The following is a 23,838-nucleotide window of genomic DNA, read 5'->3' as shown; positions in this document are numbered from 1 at the left end:
ATCAAATTACAATGCTGTGAAAAGGTATTTGACTCCTTCCTATTTGCTGTGTTTTTGTACATTCGTCACTCACAAAGCTTTCACTTCATCAAACCATTTTCAATATCACGCTGAGACAACCCAAGGATATATGAAATGCAGTTTTTAAATGATCATTTTATTAACCAAGGGGATATAAAAAATATAAACCTATCTGACCCAATTTGAAAATATAATTGCTCCCTCAACCTAATAGTGTGATGTGCCCCCTTTTGCAGCAATAACTGAAATAAAATGTCCAAAGGAAACTTTGGACCACTCTTCTTTGCAGGATTGTTTTGACTCTACCATGAACTGCCAGTTTATAGCATGACGTGCCTGTTCACGGCCACACCACACCATCTCAATTGAAATTAAATCTGAATTTGACCACTCCAAAGTGTTAATTTTGTTCTTTCTGGGCCATTCTAAGATGGACTCACTGCCGTGTACTTGAGTTGAGTACTTGAGTACTTGTACACTACTTGAGTTAAATGGCACTAACTGATGGCTGGACGTTCTCCTTCAGGAAGTTCTGGTAAACAGTAGAGTAACATTTTCCGTGGATCACAGCAAATTGTCCTGGTCCTGAGGATGCAAAGCTGCCCCAACCCATAACACTATCAACATCATGCTTTACTGGTGGCATAATTTTCTTTTAATGTATCAAATGCTGCGCCATTCTTACGAAAATTGTTATTTGTTTTTAAAACAGAACGTGCACACATCGCATCTCATGTGGTTCTGCTAGTGTACATAAAGAAATTAGACAATTTTTTTCAATTTTTTCAAAATATTACCATAACTTTCTTTTCATTGGAGAGCTTTCCCAGCTTTCTCAAAACGTTAGAGATTTCAACTGGATTTTCAGCCGCATGTGCAAAACATTTCTAATATGTGTCATGTGACATTGATACATTGACCTAGTTTCGAAGGAGGCGTGCTGTCTTGCGGTTTGTTTGAATGAGCTGCGCGGCGCTCGCTGTCGTGCTGGACGCGCGCTCCTGTGCAGCCGCACACCCATGCCACCACAATGCACGGACCCACCTTTTTATCCCCGCAATGAATTCTTACAATGAAACCAGAGCCGAACATCACCTGTTTGCTTTCGGCACCTACAAACTTCTCGCCTTCGCCATCGGAACCATTGGCGTGCTTGGCTTTTGCAACAACGTACTCGTCATTCTACTTTACTGCAAATTCAAGAGACTTCGGACGCCGACCAATTTGTTACTCGTCAACATTAGTTTAAGCGATTTGCTGGTTTCTGTTGTCGGAATAAACTTTACGTTTGTTTCGTGCGTCAAACGTGGATGGATTTGGAGCCAAGCAACATGCGTGTGGGACGGTTTCAGTAACAGTTTATTCGGTAAGAATCATATTCTTAAAGACAAATATTTTTCCTAAACACTTTTCTAATAGTTGATTAAAAAAATACCTGCATCGTTTCTTCTATCATGGTCTTGCCACTGTTATGGTATTATTATCTTCTGTAATTATTAGCCTCCTCTTTTAATATGATACATTTCCAGGAAATATTCTTGACCAAACCTTCTTCAAACATAACTGTTGTATGACGCAAGTAGATATGTGTAATTAAAAAAAAAATACTATCAAAATACACAAAACAAAACACACTGCCAACCTAGTATGTCTAATTTTAATATTTGTCAATTGTGTTTCTTTTGATCTACGCATTAAATGGTAAATTAATGGTAGGTTGCACTAGTATGATCTCATGGTGTTTTAGAATTTAATAAAATATTTCTTCTGTTGATCCAAAAGAACTGAAGGTCAAAGCTGGACATCTTTCTCTATCATCACCTTCTCTCCACATTTCCTCCTCCACAGTATTTGTGTTGTGAATTATGTCTCCACTGTAGAGCTGTACTGGAAATGACCTTCAAGATCTTCTTAATTATGTATTATTAAGAAGAGTGTCACAAGTTCATAGAAGATTGCACCTTAAGATAGACTAGAGGATATTGAGCACATATGTAAAACACTGGTACAATACGTTATTATGTAGGAAACATTCAGTCTTATTTCCTGAGCAAGGGAATGCTCTTGACACATTCATCTTGCCTCCAGTGTGGCGGTCAAGTGTGAATGAATACACAGGGGTCTTCCTGACACATCCACCTACTGCAGGGATTACATTTCAAGGAGGATGACACGCCCTAAAACCATAACTGTTATTTAACGGCAGAGTCATGCTACATGAAAGTGGCTTTTTGGTGTTGTTTAATTGTCATTATCTAGTGATCAGCAAGAAGATGTAGTCCACATTACTTCGTAATTGGAAGTAGACTAGTGTAGTCTGTATTATAAACACAGACACAGATGAGAAGTTATTGCTCGCAAGGATAGTTGAAAGTGGACCTCTCATTTACATTTTTCATCTAATGATTTGCGTGCGTCTTCAATGGAGTGACATTGAAATGTCCTGTAGATTTGGCCCACATTCAGATGGGAGGACAAATTTGCTTTTTAATGCAGGTTTCAAGATTGGGGAAGGTACTGTATACTTAAGCACCACTTTCCCATTTCTGATGTTAACTACATGACAATTTAAACCCCAACATTTAGGTTACTTAGTGCAAGACTTTGGAATAAAGTTTCTCTCACCTAGACACTTAATGAGGTTCTTAGATAATTAGGATACTTATCTAAATTATTATTATTATTATTATTATTATTATTATTATTATTATTATTATTATTATTATTATTATGCTGCTTTGTACAAAACTTGTAACAGAAATTTACTTGAGTAACATCTTGGAATTAACGTAAAATGATAACAAATAACAAATAACAACAAATAACAAATAAAAGATAGAATAGATTTAAGCCGTGAAATAAAGTGTTGGGAAAAAAAAATGCGCAATCTGACTCATCTACGCAGACATTTTATCTTAGTTATTAAGAAAATGTTTAAAAATTCTTATGGGAAACACTTCTCTTTGATGTAGTGCAAGTTTTAAAACTGTCCCAAAAACTAATACAGACAATAAATAAGAATTGTATTGTTTTCATAAAATAAGAACATCATTACATTGGTTAAGTCATGAATTTTGATGGAGCTTGTGCTTGTACTTAATGGAGTCTTCATGCAGTGTTCAAATCCTTAGTGAGAACTGAGAAACAAAACAGCTCATATCCTTCTGCGTCCTCCAGGGTGAGGAAAAAATGTCCTTTGTTGACAAATATGCTATATAATTGCACCTGATGACTGACACAAAGGCAAGCCAGGGGAGCTGCAGTGATAATGGCTTTCAGTTCTGGCAAAACATGTCAATCCTGCTGAAATTTTATGTGGGAAGCTGAATCCGGCTCCCTACGAAGCTTGTCTGTCCGTTTATTGACATTGGTTCAGCGTTTCATCCAGTAATGAGGAGATAAATGAATCATGACAGCTTTGACAAGGGTATTAAGGGCATGTAATTGGAGAGATGTATGTATTATATAGTATATATATGTATGTAAACATATATATACATATATATATTTATTTGTAGGAGAGCACGTGTGAGTGCTGACTGAAAACCAAAGGAATCAACTGTACAGTACAGTACATACCTTTTTGATGAAACCACAACAGACAGATTAATGCCGGCATGCGCAGAAAGTAGAAGCTGTGCACATAGAGATTAAGGCCGAAAAAGTGCCAGGCTGCAAAGATTTTCACAAACAGATGCTAAACCAGATCCTAAGAGGTGATCTGTTTCACTTCCATCATCAGGCATCGTATCGATCATGACGCTTTCGGCGCTGGCTTATGAGCGCTACATCCGGGTGGTCCATGCCCAGGTGGTGGACTTTCCCTGGGCGTGGCGGGCCATTGCTCACATCTGGCTGTACTCCCTGGCTTGGACTGGAGCTCCTCTCCTGGGCTGGAACCGCTACACACTGGAGATCCACCAGCTGGGATGCTCCTTGGACTGGGCATCCAAGGACCCAAACGATGCGTCGTTCATCCTTCTCTTTCTACTGGCTTGTTTCTTCGTACCCGTTGGCATCATGATCTACTGCTATGGGAACATCCTCTACACGGTACAAATGGTGAGCCAGTCAAACCTTTTTTAGAATCTGATGTTGCATGAGAGCACGAGTTATGAATGAGTCAGAATAATCCGTTGCAAAAGCTTGTGAATGGGAAGGGCTCATTTGAATTCTTGTAAAGAAAACACACAAATGAATGGTCAATCAAAGGTGAAATTAGATGACTGGAGAATCAAATGGCCACAATTACATTTCTTATGACTGGTCTGTATGATCATTAATTCTTCATATTTAAGCATGTTTTACACAGGAATATAAGCGACGACGGCTCTACTTAAAGCATAGGTGTTGAACCTTTGTAGATGGGGTGTTCAAGCATTAAACCAATACATTTTGATGGGGATCTGAATGAAGGGGTGGATAAAAGCATTTATAATCACCAATTGAGTCATTATGGCATTAACTGCCCAACTGACCTGTCCACTGGCCAAAATCATAATTATTCCACCAATTTGTCTACTGTCTGTGAACCAACAAAACAGATGGCCAAACATACGCTTTATACATTTTGGCAGAGGTCTGTGACCTTTCATTGACTTTTCTGTTAGGTTTGAAGCATTGCTGAAAGACTAATTTTTGCAATTTCTCTTGAGCATATTAGGCAGTTTTTTTTTTCTTTCTCCTTGATTACAGTTCTATGTTTACAGCTATTTTCAGCAATTTTCCAGTCCAGTGTTTCAACCGCCTTTGAGATATGCTCATACACACCCACTTGGCTAATTTTCCAGTCATTTAAAAAAAAAAGGAAATAAAATTCCCCTTAGAAAGAAAGAGATTAGCTTAATAATTGATGAGGCAATTCATCAATTAAGAATTCTCCTAATTGTGTGGATTTATTGATGGTGGCTTGAAGCAGCTGAGATGAAACAATTACCATAATTAATTGTTCATTTTCTCCATGATCAATCAAGGAAATTTGTTTCAACGCTAATAGAATCTTTGTTGAAGGGTTGCTCGATCATGAGCTAATAAACCGTGTTCCTGTGAAAAAAACTATACTCTATGGTGGAATTTAGTGATGCGTGTTTCTTATACTCCTCTGCAGGCTCGAGAACACGCACATATTGCGGACGTTACATTTCATGAAAAGGAGCCGCGACCTTCAGTGTCTGACTTGACTGCTGCCTTTCATTTCTAGCTCTATTATTATAAAAAGCTTTTGTGCCTACTAGGTTTATTTCGTCTGTCGCCTGGTAAGAAATGGGACAAGTGTGTGGGCAGTGATGACTACAATTAAATACTGTACTTGTGTTAAGTTTGATAATTCCTCCAAAAGCACTTGGCACATTTATGGTAGGATTCTCTATTGTGCGGCCATCTTGCCAAACTGTGAATTCTGTCAGTTTGGGCAGCTAAGGCATGGATGTGGTGAAACATCAGTCACCTGCAGAGCTCCTTACCTAGCTATTACAAACATGAATGAGAGAGCTGCAAGAGCTCTCAGCCTGTCTGTTGCGTCCATGAAGCTCTCAGACGCACATGTGAACCTCATTACAGATTACAGCATGTCGGAGAAGCTATATGAAAATCTTCAAAAGCAAGTACAGTATTGTATTCTGAATCCATTATTGGTGCCAGGAAAATCACACTACAGATGGTGAAGATTTTAGAATGAAAACATATCACAGAGTTTATTAAAAAAAAAAAAAATGTTCATCAGAACCACTCTTAAGTCATTTCCGTTTATTATTGAGGGTGATGATCTGTTCCACATACAAAAAACTACAAATGTAGCATTTGTGCTAAGCGTATCTTTCTAATGAGTAAAATCCAATAATTGAATTATTCAAAGTCTGGTAGTGGATTCCAATTAGACCTGTTACTATTGAATTATTTTAAAATAAATCATCTTATTGCATATGGCATTGAATATTCGAGTTTTTTAATTAATATTTTTGCTTCATTTTAGCCCAGGGGCCCACAAATTCGAGGCAGCAGCCCATTAATCTATTGTTCTCTTCTGTTAGCTGCGGTCAATCCAGGACCTTCAGACAGTCCAGATCATCAAGATCCTGAGATACGAGAAGAAAGTAGCTGCGATGTTTCTTCTCATGATCTCCTGCTTCCTGGTGTGCTGGACGCCCTACGCTGTTGTGTCTATGATGGTGGCTTTTGGCAGGAAAAGCATGGTCTCGCCCACTGTGGCCATCATCCCCTCCTTCTTTGCCAAGTCCAGCACAGCCTACAACCCCCTCATCTATGTATTCATGAGCATAAAGGTTGGTAATCATGTATTCATCAACCTTTACAAATTATCTGTGTGGGAGCGAATTTGTATTCTGAAAGAAGAGTCCCAAAATGGTGGTGCATCATCCGAATGTAACACTTTGATAGGCGCGCTTTGCAAGAAATGTGCTTTTGCATTGCATGATTTTTATCCCCCTTTCCAGTGGCTTCCAAATTTATAGAAGTAGAGCAAATCAATGGCGTTTTTTTCAAAAGGGGCATTTGTTCTTCACTTGTGATTGACGCACAAAACAGAGCGCACCAGATGTTTTAAGTAAACAGGCACAATGGAATGTGGGTGGGAAATTGTCACTTTCATTTGTTATCCTAAGAGAGATGTCTGGTGTGCTTGGCATATAAATGAGGGGGTGAATGTCATCGTCACATTAAGCACCAGACGCTCTTCTCTTTCCTCCTACTTGCCTCACAGTTCCGGCGCTGTTTGCTGCAGTTGCTGTGCTCAAGGTTGTCTTGGCTGCAGCACAGCTTCAAAGAGCGCCCCCTGGCACCGGTCGAGCGCCCCATCAGGCCCATCGTTGTTTCAAGTTCATGCGGCAGCAGAAAGAGACCCAAAAAGAGGGTGACCTTCAGCTCCTCCTCCATCGTCTTTATCATTACCAGTGATGATTTTCACCGCTTCGACGTGACGTCCCCTGCAGAGTCTTCTGCCAATGTAATTCAAGTGAGGCCACTCTGATCCCCCGAGACTTGACTTTTCCTCCTGTGCAGCGGTTTGCCTCAGACCCTGGCATACAATTCCATTTTCCAGGACAAAATCAACATGATCTTCAGTCGGGATTTTTCGACAATCACCGCACTGCGGGTTTTCTGCATATCTCCACATCGCTGACTTGTAGGGATGGGATGAGACACAAATTCCACGAGACCAGATGTATCACGAGATTGAGTCCACAAAAAACAGACGAGATGAGAGTTCTGAAAAATCTGAATTATAAAATATTGCCTAATTAAAAATTTCCAGTTTTCAATTTTTTTAGCAAGACAATTAACAATCTAGTGTGCAAACACAAACCGGCACTTTAGTTAAACGCATTTTTTCAGCTGCAGCTGAGATAGCTTAACAAAACATATGCCGCTTGTGTTAACTGCGCTGTTTGGCGTAATTTATTTTGCAGTGTTTTCAAATAGTCTTGTTTGCAACTATGGTTTCATTGTTTTCTTTCTTCTACTTAAAAAAAACAAAATACTGTCACGCAAATCTTTTGAAAAGAATACATTCATCCGGTATTACTTTTACAGGGTTGCAGCTATCAACTATTTTGGTATTCGGATGAAAAAAAAATGAAACTGAGATTTTAGACAACTCTCCCCATTAATTTTGATTGATGAGACGGAGTGACATAAGATCCATGGAGAAGACACATTTGAGTCAGTCTAGTTCATTCAAAAATGATCAGTGGGAAAATAGAGTGGAAGCTTAAAAGTCTGCAGAGTCATTTACCTCGATTAAACTGCCTCTGAAAAGTCATCCAACTGTTCTTGGGGTCATGGCAGCTAATCTGATGAAATCTTGTCATATGAGCTCTTGTCCCATCCCTACCTACTAAACATGACAGGGTTTAAAAATTAAAGTATATATTCTTACTCTTCTCAAATGGTGATATAACCTATAGGCTGTAAAAACTTTTCTTGCCCTATTCGTGCTAACTGTAGGTCTTTGTCAAGTACTGAGTGAGTTTTACTATGGTTGGTATCCAAAAGCTACTGGGTATAAATCTGGGGTGTCAAAATTCATTTTTTTGTCATGAGCCATGTCGTAGGTATGGTGTCCTAGTTATCATTGCTGTGGCTATGAAACCAATGTATGATTTTCTCATATTGCATACGCTGTACATATGCTGTACACAACAAATTGATTTATGACTAATTTTGAAATCAGAGGACAGTAAAAATGCTTATTCAAATTCTGTCACATTTATTTGAAAAGGGGCATTGATAACAAAAATGATTGCAATACTTCAACAGTTTTTTTAATGTGAACAAAATTTGCAATTGACATGAATTTGATGCACATAATTTGCTTTTATTTTTGGGCACATGTGGCAGGCTAGATCTATCCCCCGGGCTTTGAGTTTGACATGTGTGGGCTGGAGGAAAAATAAAATGAATCTTTGCTTGCAGTCGCACATGCTGGTATGACACTATAAACTGTGTAAATTGATTCAATAAAGAGAAACTATTTTTGACTACCTGACTGTCACGCTTTCATGTTTTCAATCAAAATCTCTCCAGTGTGAAGAAGGCCATCACTGTTGAAACTGGCAGATTGATACAGCATGAATGAGGAGGACTGTGAACTCGATAAGAGAATACTTGAACCACAAAGTGTTGTCAGACGTGCCTTTCATAACCTCCTGGACTGAACTTTATGAATAGAAGTTGACGAATTGATTTCCAAGGCTGTTTGAAAGCCTATTAGATGTGGGCATATGGGTGGTTTTTGTGTCAATGTAATGTGTCAGAAAACCTCAAGGAGTGGTATCAAAAAAGACACTGTATGCGCTAGTGTTATACAGTGTATAACCATAACCTGCGCATCTCCAAAGAGTTAGTATGGCATTTGTTTCATTCAGAGTGTGAGAAGAGGAGCGAGTTGCAGCAGGTCATGTTTCGGCAGCTTGCCGACAACAACTGCCAACTAACAATGCCCTCAGCATCCAGACTGAGAAGAACATCAGATAACGTCCCGCCCCACCAGACCTGACTCCATATGATTTTTGCCCCTTGTTCCCAGCTCAGGAGGGCCATCAAGGGGACCTCATTTGAATGTGCATGGCATCACCATGACAACAGAACTGCAGAGGATAATGAAAGAGTCGTTCCAAGGGTTTGTTTGTGTGCAATGTCATAGCTACAATTTTTGATCCTTCGCGGTTTTTATAGGATAGGTATAGGGATGGGTTTTGACAATTTACACACGTTGGTGAATTGTTTACAGTAGGGCCTTTTATAGCCTTCAGTGGATTAAACATACCATTTTTGGATTGTGGGAATAATCCAAAATAAACCTGGGTAGCAAGAGGGGGAAAAAAAAGACCTCGATAAGATTGTACATCTGGCAACTATTTAAAAAAAATGATATTATTATTTGAATTATTATATAATTATATTATTATTATACAAAATATATTTACACCAAATCTGGTCATAGTCAATTGTAATTTGCCTTTGTGGGCTGAAGCCCTTGAGTTGTTGCTCTGGCAGTATGAGTGCTTTTAAATTTAATATCTATTTTTATGTACGGTATATTTGAATCCTCCCTTTGTTTAATAATAATGTTTTCAAATAATTCCAAATAAGTTGTATCATATAAGTATCATCTAATCCTACAAGGTGTACTGCTGGGCTCTAAATGCCATTTTCACATGATCACAAAATTAATTTAATGGAGCATCATTTATGACATTACGTCATCGTGAACAAAATTGAATTCAACACATTTCAGCAATGCAAGTGAGGTACTAATTGCTGCAGTCAGAGGTGAGAGATGTTGCCAAGTATTTAGGCGGTACCAAATGCTGCAAGCTTGTTCCACATTTTCTCAGTGGGGATGCTGAGCTTGGTGATGAGTGTGGGGTTTTTAATGAGCAGGAAAGAGACTCCCAAAATTCCTCCAGTAGCAGCAAAAAACAGGCCACGATTTATCACCTACAAAAAGAATCAAATATTTTAAATATTAGAAGTTCAGTATTTCCATTCTGAAAAGTTCAAGTGACCATATCACTTGAATGAAAATGTGAAGTGTGGTGTTCAAAACCTCAGGCTTTGTGCCTATGGCTGAATTTTAATATCAGCAATCAATCATAATTTTAACATGTTTATATATTCATCTCACTAAAAATACACTAAATACCATGATGTTATCTATATGTTATAGCTGTGAGTTAGGCTGGAGGTTGCTGAGTTCACACAGTGATTAAAAAATCAGGTATGTGTACCCCAGGGGATACATAATGGCACTGCAAGGTGTCGTGTGGGATTTTAACAGGGTTTTTGCAGGTATCAGCAATTCTAATTGGCTGTAATAGAAAAAGCATATTTTTCTTTTCGAATTAAGAACAAATGAATTTGAACATGAAGCAACATATTACTCACAGTGATTTATAGTGATTCATTTGCAAAAATATTGTAAGCCTTCACTGTTTTTTATGGGTGTGCATTGTTGTTGATCATTTCCATCAGATGAGCTACAAATAAAATAGATGTTATGCAATCTACCTTCTGGAGTTCTTGAATGAAATTTGTCTTGAGATACCACAAAACATATACGTAGTTCCAGTTCAATAAATCAGACATTGATGGCACAGCAAAATGTTTGAAGTTGTTTGTTTTTTGTTTTTTGTTTTTTTTTTCATCCCAAATCGTTTGCTGGTTAGGGGGCACTTGGCAGAAAAAAAACATATTTCACAGGGGGTGCCATCATTGAAAAAAAAGTTGAGTGGCTGATGGATTTTAAGGCCCCTAGAAAGTCTTTTGATTTTTTTCTTCAGATGAACACCACTATACACACTTTACTTTCTCTGTCAAAACAGATTTTTCATTTCAAACAGTGAGTGTTTGTAGAGATCTCAAAAGCCCTTAGAGGACAACGCTGTTATAATAGAGATGCTTCCTATTTTGCTCATTTGCAACAGTCATTCATGCTCTGAAATGTTCCTTGTGCTGAGTGTCTGGATGTTTGGAGAAATAAGTACAATCACTCAAAAAAAAAAAAAAATGTAATAAACGCATATTCTTTACAACCGAAGGTGTATCCGGGGTGAAATAGATTTCCATAAACAATGTATTTATTTATTCAATGACACCATCCATGCTGCTATGTGTTTCAATCCAGAACACTACTGAACGGGGGCAAACCAAAAAGCACTGGCAAAGGATGATGTTTGCTTTTACTGTTTACAGACATCCCCATCATTCAGAAAACACTGCACTGTGCCTGTTTTGTTTTTTTTTTAATTCACAGGTGAGTTGCATGCTTTATATAGAACTATACACCCAAACCGAACCAAGGTGCAGTGTACTGAAGTCAAAGGTACTGCATGAGTCGCAGCACAACACAAAAATGGCTACAGGAAAGGTGATGAAAGCTACCAAGAGCCTAAGGCATCATTCTTTTCTTTCCAGTTTTTACACCCATTTGATGTGAAGCAATTATTTCTTTAAATGTCACCACACACCCGGTGCATAATTGAGGTATGGATCCTCGTGGGTGTCACAACTTGAGGATATGTAATGCAGGGACTTACTTTATCTTGCCAGTGCCAGTGATTCACAGCTTCATGATACCGTATTCTCGTGAATGTCACCTAATTGAGACGGAGGAAAGTAAAGAATAGTAATTATTTGGAATGACTATTGACTCGTTAAATAATTACAGTACTGTACATAAAAAATTCCCACTGATACTGTACTGTACTGTATGTTTTGTACTTGCCATTGTGTAAAGTGGGATTATTGTCTTTGGCATGAAAAAGTGAAGGATGTTATCAACATGCTTTCGGAAAAGGAACCATTTGGAGTTGACATGGGCTCGCATCTGTAAGACAAACACAAAGCGGGTTTGTAAATAAATCTCATGACTATTGAAATTTCAAGTCATTTAAATGAATGATAAATTCATGAATGGGTTCGAGTGTGTCTATTCAGAGAGCCGCGTTTAAGATCTCCAATAGCAAAAGCTGAGGCCTATTATTTACTCACCTTTTGACTTCATGAATTTGAACGTGCAGACCAATGCTGTATAAAATGAGATGAGGCCTATTTCAATTTTCAAGTCTCACTTCACAATGTTCAAATCAGTTGGTATTTAGGTTCCTCATTTGAATTTTACATCATTTGCAGGTTGTCCATAAAATACGCGTTGCATAAATTAGCATATATAGCCATTAGATCCAGAGTTCATCAGATCCATTTTGGAAACATCTGTTCTTTACTTGGATAACAACAGATTATCATTATCATTATTATTATTATAATATGCATTGTATGCAATGAGAGAGATTACTGGCTAAGATCTTTATGGTGACTATATACTTTGATTCATACTGCGGTTACACCCAAAGAGATGATGCAATGTTTGCTGCTCTTCAATAAAGTTTGAAAGTGCAATAAACAGAGCACAAGACAATGTGATTTGCATATGCAAGGCCCATTAAGAGCAACAGGAACAAATGGAAATGTTGTTGTTTTTTTTTCATAGCTTAATGAGTTCTTTTTTCATTTTAAGAATCCAGAGAGTGATTTGGTATTTTACTACAGTGCTCTGTGGTGGTAATGGCCATATTTTAAAATAGTGCCATTACGCTCCACTGGCTGCAGGTGATCCTTCGCAGTACAAGTGGTGTGAATACATTTCTTTATTTTCTTCTGCCCCTGTCCAGGCATTCACCACCCCGAGTCACCGTTTGACAAGGTAACATTTAACCATCCCTGAAGTTGCTGCTCTGTTGCATGTTACAAGGTGAGGTCATGTTGAACACATGTAAAAAAAAACATAAATTACTTCGATGTAGTTGTACATGGCCAGGTCTGCTATGGCATGGTCATCTGGAACCCGCACTCTGCTATACTCGGGCAGTACAGCACCTGTGCACAAAGCAATAGCAAAACTCCTGATTGGAATTGATGACACACCATATGCATGAGGGGGGGATAGGCCCCCCAGCACAATAGGCGCATGAGTACAACGTTTTATAAGTCTGTGGCATGGCTTGACTTTGTGTAAATATGGACATTCTGTATTCTATTAAGTGGATTTGATGCTGACACTAACACTGAAAAAAACCCACAGATTTGTAATGGTAAAAATTAATTAGGTGCATTTATACACTCAAAATACTTTTCAGGCCCTTAATACTGGAAATGTGGTCCAGTTTGGAAAAAAAATGCTAAAGTAAAAAATAAAAATGCCCAAAAAGAATTTTGGAGGGCTTAAAAACATTTTAAAGGGGCTTCAGCCACTGTTACAAACACTTACTGAAATCTTCATTGAGCTGCTCCATTATTTCATCAAAGACAATGCAATCTTCAAACCCCTACAAAACATAAATAAATGAGCAAACCCATAATTGTATGCTTGTATTATATCTGTTAATTCCCTTGATGTTACTCACAGCATTCATTCCCTGTCCATAAAACGGCACCACTGCATGTGCCGCGTCGCCCATAAGGACACATTTGCTTCCAATGTGATATGGGGAGCACTTGACAGACACCATGGCTTGGGGGGGCAATCGAAAATAATCTCTTTTAAGAGCATCACTGCAAAACATAAATGGAGAAAAAAAATTGATCTCAATTTGAGTTTGGTCAGCAACATGTTTGTTAGGAGTGCACACATGGGTTGTACTGGGTTTTTACTGCATAATCATCTCATCTGAGTAAGCTGGTGCAACTGTTTGTGGAGTTCACCAGCCAGACAAAGCAACATGCAATTGTTTGCTCCCCATGTTCCAAATGAGGTTAGTGCTGTGAGATAGCCTGGAGTGCTGGTGGAGCTCCTGTTGTCTGTTAGTTTCAACACACGCTTCACCTTCAATTAAAACTGGGTGGCACAAAGACATGTAAGAGTCAGACTTTAATTTCACACTTCACAGACTGCGCTTGCCGGGATGGAGTTGATGAGGTGGAAATATTCTGAGGATGGCATGGCTTGGGTGGACGGCAAAACAAAAGCAAAGGATTATTAAATGGTTAAGTCAGGGAGGGAAGAGTGTGAGAGAGCTGGAGGTGAGGAAGTCACTTACACTCCTATTAATGGTATGGCGTCAGGGAAGTATTTTTGGAAAAACTCAATGACTTCATTTCCTGTGGTGATCTTCTCAAACTCTTCAAAGGGCATGAACAGAGTGCAGGTAAAAGTCTTGTCCTATAAAGAATAAAAGAGATTCAAGTGGATTTCAGAACTTTTCATTCAGGAAGAGGCGGTGTGAGATGATTCTGATGAAATACCAGCATCTCTTTTATTCAGAATGGCTGTGTTCCTGCGAATGAAACACATGAAAGAACTCATCCGCGCAGATGTCAAAGATTACAAAGAAATAACTCCACAACACAGTGAACACAAGTAATAATAACACATAAGTATCAAAAATATTCAGCATTGTAGTTTAGTTGAATGGTCTTTCTTGCCACAGAAGCAGGTTAAATTTAGCCTCCCACATAAATGCAAAGCACCTAGCTGCAACTACAGCCACAGATAGCGATAACAACAAAGACACTAATGTAGCAGGCCATAGAAAAGCTCCCTGACAAAATAAACTTGAGAACACCCCGCTTTTGAGCAAGTCTACAAAGACTTACTGTTTGGCTGGAAATCGATCAGCAGTCGTTTCTTGATTAGCATGTTTTTAGCAATAAATTACACTATATTCATGTGCTCTTTTAATACTTGTCATATAAAGAATGACTGAAAATATTGAACCCTTTATCAAAACATTGGTTTTGTCTGCTGAGGACATGAGTGGTAAAATTTGCACCACATTTGAGTGTGCTTCAAGCCACGGCACATCTGTGAACCACTTTTTAGGAAAAAAACAAATGTTGGGCTCAGGCTCGGTTGTTGACATGAATGAAAGTTAGAGTAGAGTACGCAAATGCGCAAAGAGAAGCACGCCACGTTACGCATCAGGGATTTCTGTCAAGCATGTATACCTGCGTACCAGTTATTTGCATCCCTGTCCATAGTTACAATTACGTCAGCTTCACCAAGAGAGCTAAATATGAAGAAAGGTTTTTTTTTGTTTTTTTTTTTTTTTTTAGTCACATAGGGGTCAGCACTCCACTGAGTGATATTAGTATTGCGGTACTGTATTTACAAACCTGTTTTGTACTCACAGCACTAATCTGACGACAATGTCAGCCAGGAAAACAACAATACCAGCAGTACTAATCAGCAGCAGATGACATTTAAATTTAAAATCTGTCCTTTATGAAATCTGATGATACTAAATGAAAAAGGACTGCTGATGTGCCTACTATGAATCATCTCTAACTTCTCGGTGTTTTCAATCTAGAACAATATTCAGCTCATCTTAAAGGTTTGAATCAATCCTGACACAACTGCAATTTTAAACGGTGATGATGCCTTCAGAGTTATCAGAACATGACGGGTATACAATCTGAGCATAATTCCATTTCACTTTGTTCAGAAAGAAGAGCGTTACTTTTATGAAATAGTCAGTGTGCTCAAACATGTTTGCTCGATCTTGAATAATGGTTTAGGAATTACAAGAAGGACAGTCAGTTCTCCAGCTACTCCAAGAAAAAGAATGTTAAGTTAACATTATCATGTACAGAGCCTTCTTCTGTTAATGAATAAAAAGGACAAGTTTGATAAATTTGATTACACGTATGTCCAACTGCAAGGAAAAAACACTTGTTGCTCACTGTGCCCTTTTTTTTTAAGAAATAGTTTGCATTGATTCACACATCTTCATGTGTATTTGTTTGTAAAGGTTCAATACAAGGCTCTGATCCATCCACTGTATCCGCCAAATTCACTATTCATTTTGAATATGATAATCCCAGACCTCCATCTGGTGTAAGTAATGGCTATCATTATCATAGCAGGTGTTGCCATCAATAAGGTTTGTCCTGTGAGGGCTGATTTTCACTTTTTGTAAAAATGCACCCAGAATTTTTTTTTCTATGGGGTGGCCAGGGTGCCACAACACTTTATTGAGGGTGGCAGGGTTTATTGAAATGCTTGTATTTTATGTATTATATACATAAATTTAAACGTCTGTATGCAGTTAATTCATTCAATGCCAGACCAATAAAAAGGAACCACAGCTCTACCGCCATCAACGGCAGTGAATGAGATAAATGGCCTTTTGTGAAATAGCTGATTATTGCAGTATTAATCAATTTTCTTTCTTTGATACAGTATATGATGGTGACATGTAAAATAATTATCTCTTTCACAGCCAGCCTGGGAGGAATGGAACTTTCACATCTATAATCATAAAAGGCGGTAAATGAGTTAATATAAATAAGTGGTAGTTGTCAGGGGGTATAAGAAGGCTGCATGCAAGTAAAAATGGCACAAAAATACATCCTTACATCTATCCATTTTCTAAAGCTGCTTATCCTCACAAGGGTTGAATCAGATATCAAAAAGTTTGTAGACATTCTAGCTGGTAAGCACAGTGAGTATGGTGCTTTAACCTTGTCTCCTTGATGAGAGTAAAGGAGCAGTTGCTGACTCAGCCGTGCAGAAAAATTATTTTGGGATTAAGAGGGACAAGAGCGACAGAGAAGGGTTTTAAAGTTAGCAAAAATGAAAAATAACATTATGACATAACAGATAAAAATGCTGGGTAAAAATGAGGTCAAACTACAAGGTGCCAGGACATTTTACAGTGTAGCATTCCCTGTCTGCAAGTCTGTATAGGCAAAGGAGACCAATTACCTGATGAAGGGCATCAATGTGGGTCAATCATCACTTAAAGCTTTTTGAACTGATTATGCAGATTATGCCAAGTGTATGCAAATGATGTCAGGTAATGACATTTTAAATCATGCATCTACACTGAGGAAAAAACATAAATCCCACTCACCATGTTGGGGAGTGCAATCATCATGAATGTGTTCCGGGGCCAAATGTGGAGATAATTAGGCTTCATGGCAAACTGAGGGTGGACATGCAGCGGGGGTGAAAACATCTGTGTCCGAAAAGTTGGATTATTGCACTGGAAGCAGAACTGACCTCTCCACTGACAGGCGGCATGGTGAGCTCCATGTAGCCGTGAGGGATGTAAGTCTGACTATAGTTAAAGCGGCTTTGACGAAGAAATTGCTTGCGGACTGCTGAAAAGGCTCCATCACAACCCACAATGAGGTCTGCTTCGATCTGCTTGGTGGATCCGTCCGGCCTGAAAAGTAAAGGGAACCATGGAAACCCTCATACATACCTTCTTTTCAAACTTTTATTTGGCTACTTTTTGTTTACTTTATGTACATACATTGTATATGCAGTACGTAGTGTCTAATTGAATCATTTATGTATTTTCCACAAGTATTATGTATTGTGTTCAAAATATGCAAGATATTACCGTGTCTTGGTAATAATAATGTGAAACTTTTATATTCTTTTTAATGAACAATAAAGGCTGAAATGATACTTCCGTTGTTAAGCATTGGTCATAATGGGGTACTTGTAGAATCAAGCGTTTTTTTTATGTTGTACTTGGTGTAAAACGCTTGAGAACCTCTAGCCTAAAGCAAAAATATTGTCAATAATATTAATTTTATGGTACTAATTCAACAGGACACCAAGGAACTGACGGGAACATCCGTTTGGACAAGCAAAAGTTGGACAAAATGACAGCAAGACAATGACTCGACAAGAACTGAAAGCAAACAAACAACAAATGAGAGAACACAGAACACCTGGACAAGAAACAATTGGAAGAGGGAGCTGATTGGCCAACACAAGGAAAGCAGGTTAGTGCATACAGGTAGACACAACCACACTCACGAGGACAGACACGAAAGGAACAAGACATAAACTTAAACCCATGAACATAAACCCCACAACCTTAAACACAAATAAAACCCAGAAAAAGCCCAAAACAGAAAACCCAGATACTAACCCAGACAACAAATACCCACAGAACATGACAACTAACCCCTTATTTTTATATACATTGACTACAATTTAAAACTTTTCACTACTGCAAAATGAAAATAGAGATGTTAAGGAAGGTATTTTTGGAGAAATCTCAAAATTTATATTTTTGTCCACACAATTGATATTTGTCATTTACCCAAAACCTTATCCATCAGTATGCAGATCCTTCCGCCAGAACTGGTCATATACTGTATATATTAGGGATGGGCAAGTGCAAATACAAGTATCGCATTGGGACAAAAGCTAGCGTCATTTCAAGGTATCGGTGCTTACAATGACAGCCGATACTAGTATTGGCCGCTTTTACGAGCACAAGTAGTATAGCACAAGTATTGCAAACTAGAAAAATAGAAAATTTCCATTAATTCCATTAAATTTCAAGGTAAAATTCTTTATGTGAATACATACTGTCTGTGAATCTTTCTTGCGTATCGAAAGAACTATTGGTATCGGAACTTTGTATTAATATCAAGAGTCACATTGTTATCGGTCTACGAAAAATGTTATAAAACATTCCTAACATTTATATATTTTATTTCTAAATATTGAAGGGGATGAAGGTTTTCTTTTGCTCTTCAATTAGAAAGCCAATTATATACTGAATACATGATATGAATGTTCAGTGATTAAGGCAACACTCTCATGGAAAAACTAAATCATGCCATGTTTCTTGTATTTTATGATCTATTATCACGTCCTCTCATCCCATTATGGAGGGAACTAGGCTCCTGTATATGTAATCACACAAGCTGGAGACAACAAATTAGCTCTCGCTGTTGAGGATGGAACAGTGTGCAGACGTGTGGATTGTGTGCTAGATGTGTGAGGTGCATGTTTTTACAGATCACTTTACACATTTGCTTCAATGCAGAACCTGATGAAAATGCATCCATTTGTGCCTCATTCAGCAAACTACATTATTGGCCACCAGACACTAAATCATCAAATAAAAATGAGCAGACGACAGGATGTAAAAGGATATGTTAAATATAGAATAAAAGAAACCCTGCTAGAATCCATTACATGTGTTGCCCTCCAGCATGCTGTGTTTACCGATATTTCCCATGAGATGACCTTGAAGTGTTTCTCTTTTAATTAGCGAGTAAATTGTATATTGCATTGAACTCAAAAGACACACAAATTGAAGGCTACGAAAAGAAAAAAAAAAGTCAAAAAGTCACACGCTTCAAGGGGGCTGAATGATTACCACACTCTCGGCAGTAAACATGTTCATGGCCAATTGCAATTGCATTCTGGTACATAAACATGATCAATAAAACAAGAGTTAAAACAAAGAATTCAAATAAGCAGCATGTTCTCCTGTGTCTATATCAATATATTAACATTTAAGTGTGTGTTTTTATGGTTTTTATTCAGTGATACAAACATTTACCTGACAAAGGTCATTAGACCCGATTCAGCACTCCAGTCCAGTAGTTTATGGTCAAAGTTCAACTTGGTGTTTGCATATGTCTCAGCCTCTGTTGAAGTGAAATGTTTTTTTTAAAAGAGACAAAACAGTTTGTATGGCATAACAGGAGCAGTTGAATGTGAGTTTGTGACTCGACATTTTCCTGCAAAACTGAAATGTCCCCTGCACCCATTCTTTTAAGCTTTTTATAAAATGAAAATAATAAATACATTTACATGAAATGTATTCATGTTTGTTTTTGTTGCAGGAGTCTGATTAAATGAATTAATTAAAAGACAGAGCCATGCTGTCATACAATATCTCGCAGCGGAAACCGAGGCACTAAATTAGTAAAATCAACCTGTTTTTCATTGATTTAAAAAAAAGCACAGAAGCTTTCAAGTTGAATTCTCAGATCCAATTAATCCGTGCACAGAGGGGATTTGCTGTTACAGCTTGTATGGTATACTGTAAATGTACCACCAGTATCCATCCAAGCTACCACCAGTATCCATCCATCCATTTTCTATAGCTACTTATCCTCACTAGGGTCCTAGTCTAAACACAGCCTTTTTGGTCAATATTCTGGTCATCCATCTCAGGGGCCGGCCATTTTGCCACCTGCTGTTGACTATAAATAAAATCAGAGTTGCTGAGAGCTAAGGTAACAACCAATCCCGGCTCACTTGTTTTCTGAGTTTGGTCATGTGACATTCACAAGCTGAAATGTGATGTCATGTTGTACCCTCACCTATGTGGATTTTCTCCAGTTACTAAAGTTAGTCCAGTTACTGGTATAAAAATGATTGTCAATGGTTGAATGTCACTATGAATTGCCAACCAGTTCATTGCGCACCCAGCTACAGCATGAGGATAAGAGGTACAGAGAACAAATGGATGCAGCACACAGCATAATACCGAAAGTTTAATCAGCCACCATACTTGATTTTTCACAGTGTTCAAATAATTATCTTAATGCCACTTTGAATTTCAAGTGCTACTGTAATTTGGTCATTGTTATGACTGCAGTTGCCACATTTCTCTCCTCAGTGGTAATCCATTGAATTGTTTCAGTAGGTTTGTGGAAAGCGAGATAATGGTCTCACCTGTTAGTAGCTCTTTGTTCAGATTGGCTCGGTCTACTGACAGGATGTACTGTAGTGAAAATATGGTTTTATTAATGTGTGATCCCGAAGCTATAGCTCCACAAACAGGCAACACACTGTTCACAGAAAATGGAAAACCAGATGCCTCTGGGCTTCATTGTTAATGAGAATTATTATTTCCATGTCCTCAGTGCGTGCCAGACAAACTTTTTTTTTTTTTTTTTTTTACAAATGAAATGTAATTATTTTTAATTATGAAAAAGAACCAATGATGGGGGAGCGGTAAAGTATGTTTGACAAGCCATGTATGCAATTATTCGGTTTTGTTGCTTAAATGCTTCAATGCCATTCAACATGCTTATCCTGGTAAATGTCCAGTTGAGTGAAAAACAAAATTCCAACTGCCAAAATGCTAACAGTAGTTGTAACAATAAACAGAGCAAAAGGTGCTTGTATGATGATAACCAGTGATAGATCGATTATTGACCGGGCCATTTATCAACACCAATATTTAGCATTTTGATGAATATTGGCATCAAATATAAAATCTGATAGCCAATATTAAATCACTATAAAACAGTGTCATCTTCAGGGAAATGTTTGTTAAAGAGTCAGTTAACTTCATAAAAGATTCTGCTGAGCCTGAGAAAACTGCACAATTGTTTTGTTGGACGTTAAACCAAAAATAGAAGAAATTTTAACATTTCTGTTATTTTGAAACTTTGTACTTGATTTACCGTAGAAAACTGTAGTAAAGTTTATACTTGTTTAAGTTGTCATTTAACTTTTTAACACATGGTGATGATCCTGGGAGTGGGAAGAATTTGCAAACAATCAATTTCATTCTTATGTTAAGAGTAAAATAAATCATCATTGTATATGAAGGAATCCACATGGTAAACTTAAAAAAGAATGATTGACTCAAGATGCTCTTTATTTTAAGATAATACGTTGAACACAGTAACACAACATAGTGAAGACTCACCTGGCCCTTTTTGCCATACGGAATTGGAGACTGTACACCATTTAGTGAATGGATCATTCTTGCATGCATGGGGATTCCCTGAGAAACAATCTAAAAGAAGAAGCAATACATCATAGTACATAGCTATATCAAACTATATTCCCAATATCAATTTTTATGAAACTATAGATCCTTCGTCGCAAGGATGAAGTAGTAAACATTGGTGAACATTTGGTGACATGTCCTTGCTTGATCAAATGTAATGTCATTTTTACGACAACCAAGTAAACATAAAATGCAATTTTTAAATTGTGATATTAGTTCCGGAGGGGGAACAGCTATCTGTTAATGTAGGAAAAGGTACTTGTTGCCTTGGTATCTCATGAAGTAACCGTGGTTAATAACAGTTTTATAAAGCTGAGTTTATTTTTACTGAGCATACTCAAGCCTTATCACCTTCAAAATTGTTCAATCAAGAAATTACTTGAATAGAACGTGTCTGACAAAATGAACTGGGCCAAAGCTGCAGCATAATACAGTACCATGATTTAAATTAATTCAAGGACGGATGAGAAATGAAGTAACTACATAAACAAACCACATTATGAGCACAGAGATGACTCATCCAGCTCACAAACACAGGACAACATCTTAACACTTCCTGACTCAACAATAAATGAGACACTGGGCAAAGGCAGTTTTAAGGACTGAAGAAAGTCAAATGTTTTGGAAGGTGTGTGTCTCATCTCATCACAACTGGCATACAAGTAACACAGCATATTTATATATATATATATATATATATATATATATATATATATATATATATATATATATATATATATATATATATATATATATATATATATATATATATATATATATATATATATATATATATAAAAACATGGAAAAACATGGAACGAGGTCATTCAGCCAATACTGTGGTGTGTTTCCATGTTCAGTGTCAACTATATTCTGAGTTTCTTCACTAAGGACTCTAATTTTGTGCCCCAACTATGGCAGAGGTGGATTGGTAATTTCATGGGCAAGCGCTAACCAATGGATCTGGAAGTGGGCGTACTGCGCCACAGTGGAAGCGTTGAGGACTGAATGAAGTCACCACCACTCAAAGCAGCTCTTCAAATGTGGAGTAACTGATAGGCTGGACAGAGACAGCTATATCTCTGGTTGCCACGGTGTGACAACAGACATTGTTAATGGGTATACTGAATGTGAGGTTAAAAACAGGAGGCAACTTAAACAAAGTATCTGTCTGCCTTTGTTTTGATCAAATTCACCATAATGTTCTATGTACTGTACAAATAAATAATGTCAACAAACCTTTTCCTCAATTCCGACATGCTTGAGTGACTGACGGCCTCTGTGAGATAATGCGAGGTTGATGCTTCTCCCCTTCACAATTTGTGCTTGCCGGATATCTGGCCAAGAGGTCAAACAATTAATTTATTAATATCCCTGTGTCACATTGTCAGATGAAGTCTAGATTTATGAGTCAAGGAAGATTCAAACATCTATCATACCGTCACGAGTTTCAAACACATGCACATCAAAACCTCTTTTGGCAAAGAAGCAGGCATTCAGTGCACCAACCTAAAACAAAAATGAATGTTCTCGTCACTGACAGACTGCCAAAAATAAAATAAAATGGACAAGCTAGTTAACTTTTATATAATCTGTATACTTCTTTAAGTCTATTTGGCTCTCATGCTAAATTTATTTCTCAGAACATCAATAATGTTTCTAAGCCAGTTGGACCCAGATCATGTTTAACTTCTTTAATGTCATTGCACACATGTAAGATTCAAAAGTGTCAATGTACACTAGTGGCACTTATTAAGATGCTCATACTACAATACTTTTACATAAAGTGAAAGAATATGACCACAATGCCTCAAGAGGTTTAAAGCACTGAGTGACTTCCAAAGGTTGCTCTAGTAATGTCAATATGAAGCAAAAGAAAAATAATGGGCATTTATTTATTTTGTCTTACCAGTCCACCACCCACCACTGCTACAACTTTTTTGTTCTTCGGCCTGTCACTTGAATAATCCATTCCTGCTCAACCGGGTTCTCACTCAGTCAGGTCTTTTCCACCGCGACTGAGCGGTGCATTGTGTAAAATTTTACAAGAGGAGGAGCAAAGTAAATGATATTAGTGTGAGACCTTTCAAAGTAAACACAAGTTGCTTTCAAAGTAAACACAAGCTGCTTGTCATATGTTGCCCTTTGTACTTTAACCTAATTGTTATTTTGTGTGTGTGTGTGTGTGTGTGTTCAGGGGGCAAGGCTGTTATGAAGGCCAGAAAAAGAGTTTTGGTGTGCGGATTTTAAAATACAGGACTGTCCGTGTATTGTATTTGCATACTTTCAA

The 23,838-nt window shown here is 37.7% G+C and overlaps 2 protein-coding genes across 4 annotated transcripts; one reads left to right on the top strand and one right to left on the bottom strand.

Annotated features, from left to right (window-relative positions):
• Positions 1-1,034: 1,034 nt before the first annotated feature.
• Positions 1,035-8,511, top strand: opn3 (opsin 3). 2 transcript variants are annotated; one of them, XM_088422331.1, is made up of 4 exons: positions 1,035-1,387; positions 3,764-4,083; positions 6,051-6,302; positions 6,761-8,511. In XM_088422331.1, the coding sequence occupies exons 1-4, from the start codon at positions 1,081-1,083 to the stop codon at positions 7,004-7,006; spliced, it is 1,125 nt and encodes a 374-aa protein (XP_088278457.1). In that variant the 5' UTR covers positions 1,035-1,080; the 3' UTR covers positions 7,007-8,511. The 2 variants fall into 2 exon arrangements, with proteins under 2 accessions (XP_088278457.1, XP_088278456.1); XM_088422330.1 differs by having other exon boundaries at positions 6,740-8,511.
• kmo (kynurenine 3-monooxygenase) lies at positions 8,279-23,604 on the bottom strand. Of its 2 annotated transcripts, XM_088422328.1 has the most exons (15): positions 23,458-23,602; positions 22,988-23,057; positions 22,788-22,885; positions 21,465-21,554; positions 20,480-20,528; positions 19,356-19,443; positions 17,039-17,204; positions 16,890-16,961; positions 14,076-14,197; positions 13,443-13,590; positions 13,307-13,364; positions 12,833-12,915; positions 11,765-11,866; positions 11,577-11,636; positions 8,279-9,978 (listed from the first exon to the last, which is right to left on the bottom strand). In XM_088422328.1, the coding sequence occupies exons 1-15, from the start codon at positions 23,518-23,520 to the stop codon at positions 9,832-9,834; spliced, it is 1,416 nt and encodes a 471-aa protein (XP_088278454.1). In that variant the 5' UTR covers positions 23,521-23,602; the 3' UTR covers positions 8,279-9,831. The 2 variants fall into 2 exon arrangements, with proteins under 2 accessions (XP_088278454.1, XP_088278455.1); XM_088422329.1 differs by lacking the exons at positions 8,279-9,978; positions 11,577-11,636 and adding an exon at positions 12,031-12,066 and having other exon boundaries at positions 23,458-23,604.
• Positions 23,605-23,838: the final 234 nt, after the last annotated feature.

The sequence above is a fragment of the Hippichthys cyanospilos genome, chromosome 8 (genome assembly GCF_059441005.1).
Source record: "Hippichthys cyanospilos isolate Australia breed blue-spotted pipefish chromosome 8, RoL_Hcya_1.0, whole genome shotgun sequence".
NCBI classification, from domain to species: Eukaryota; Metazoa; Chordata; class Actinopteri; order Syngnathiformes; family Syngnathidae; genus Hippichthys; species Hippichthys cyanospilos.
The sequence above is the reverse complement of the archived record's forward strand: the minus strand, read 5'-3'. Positions and strand labels throughout refer to the sequence as shown.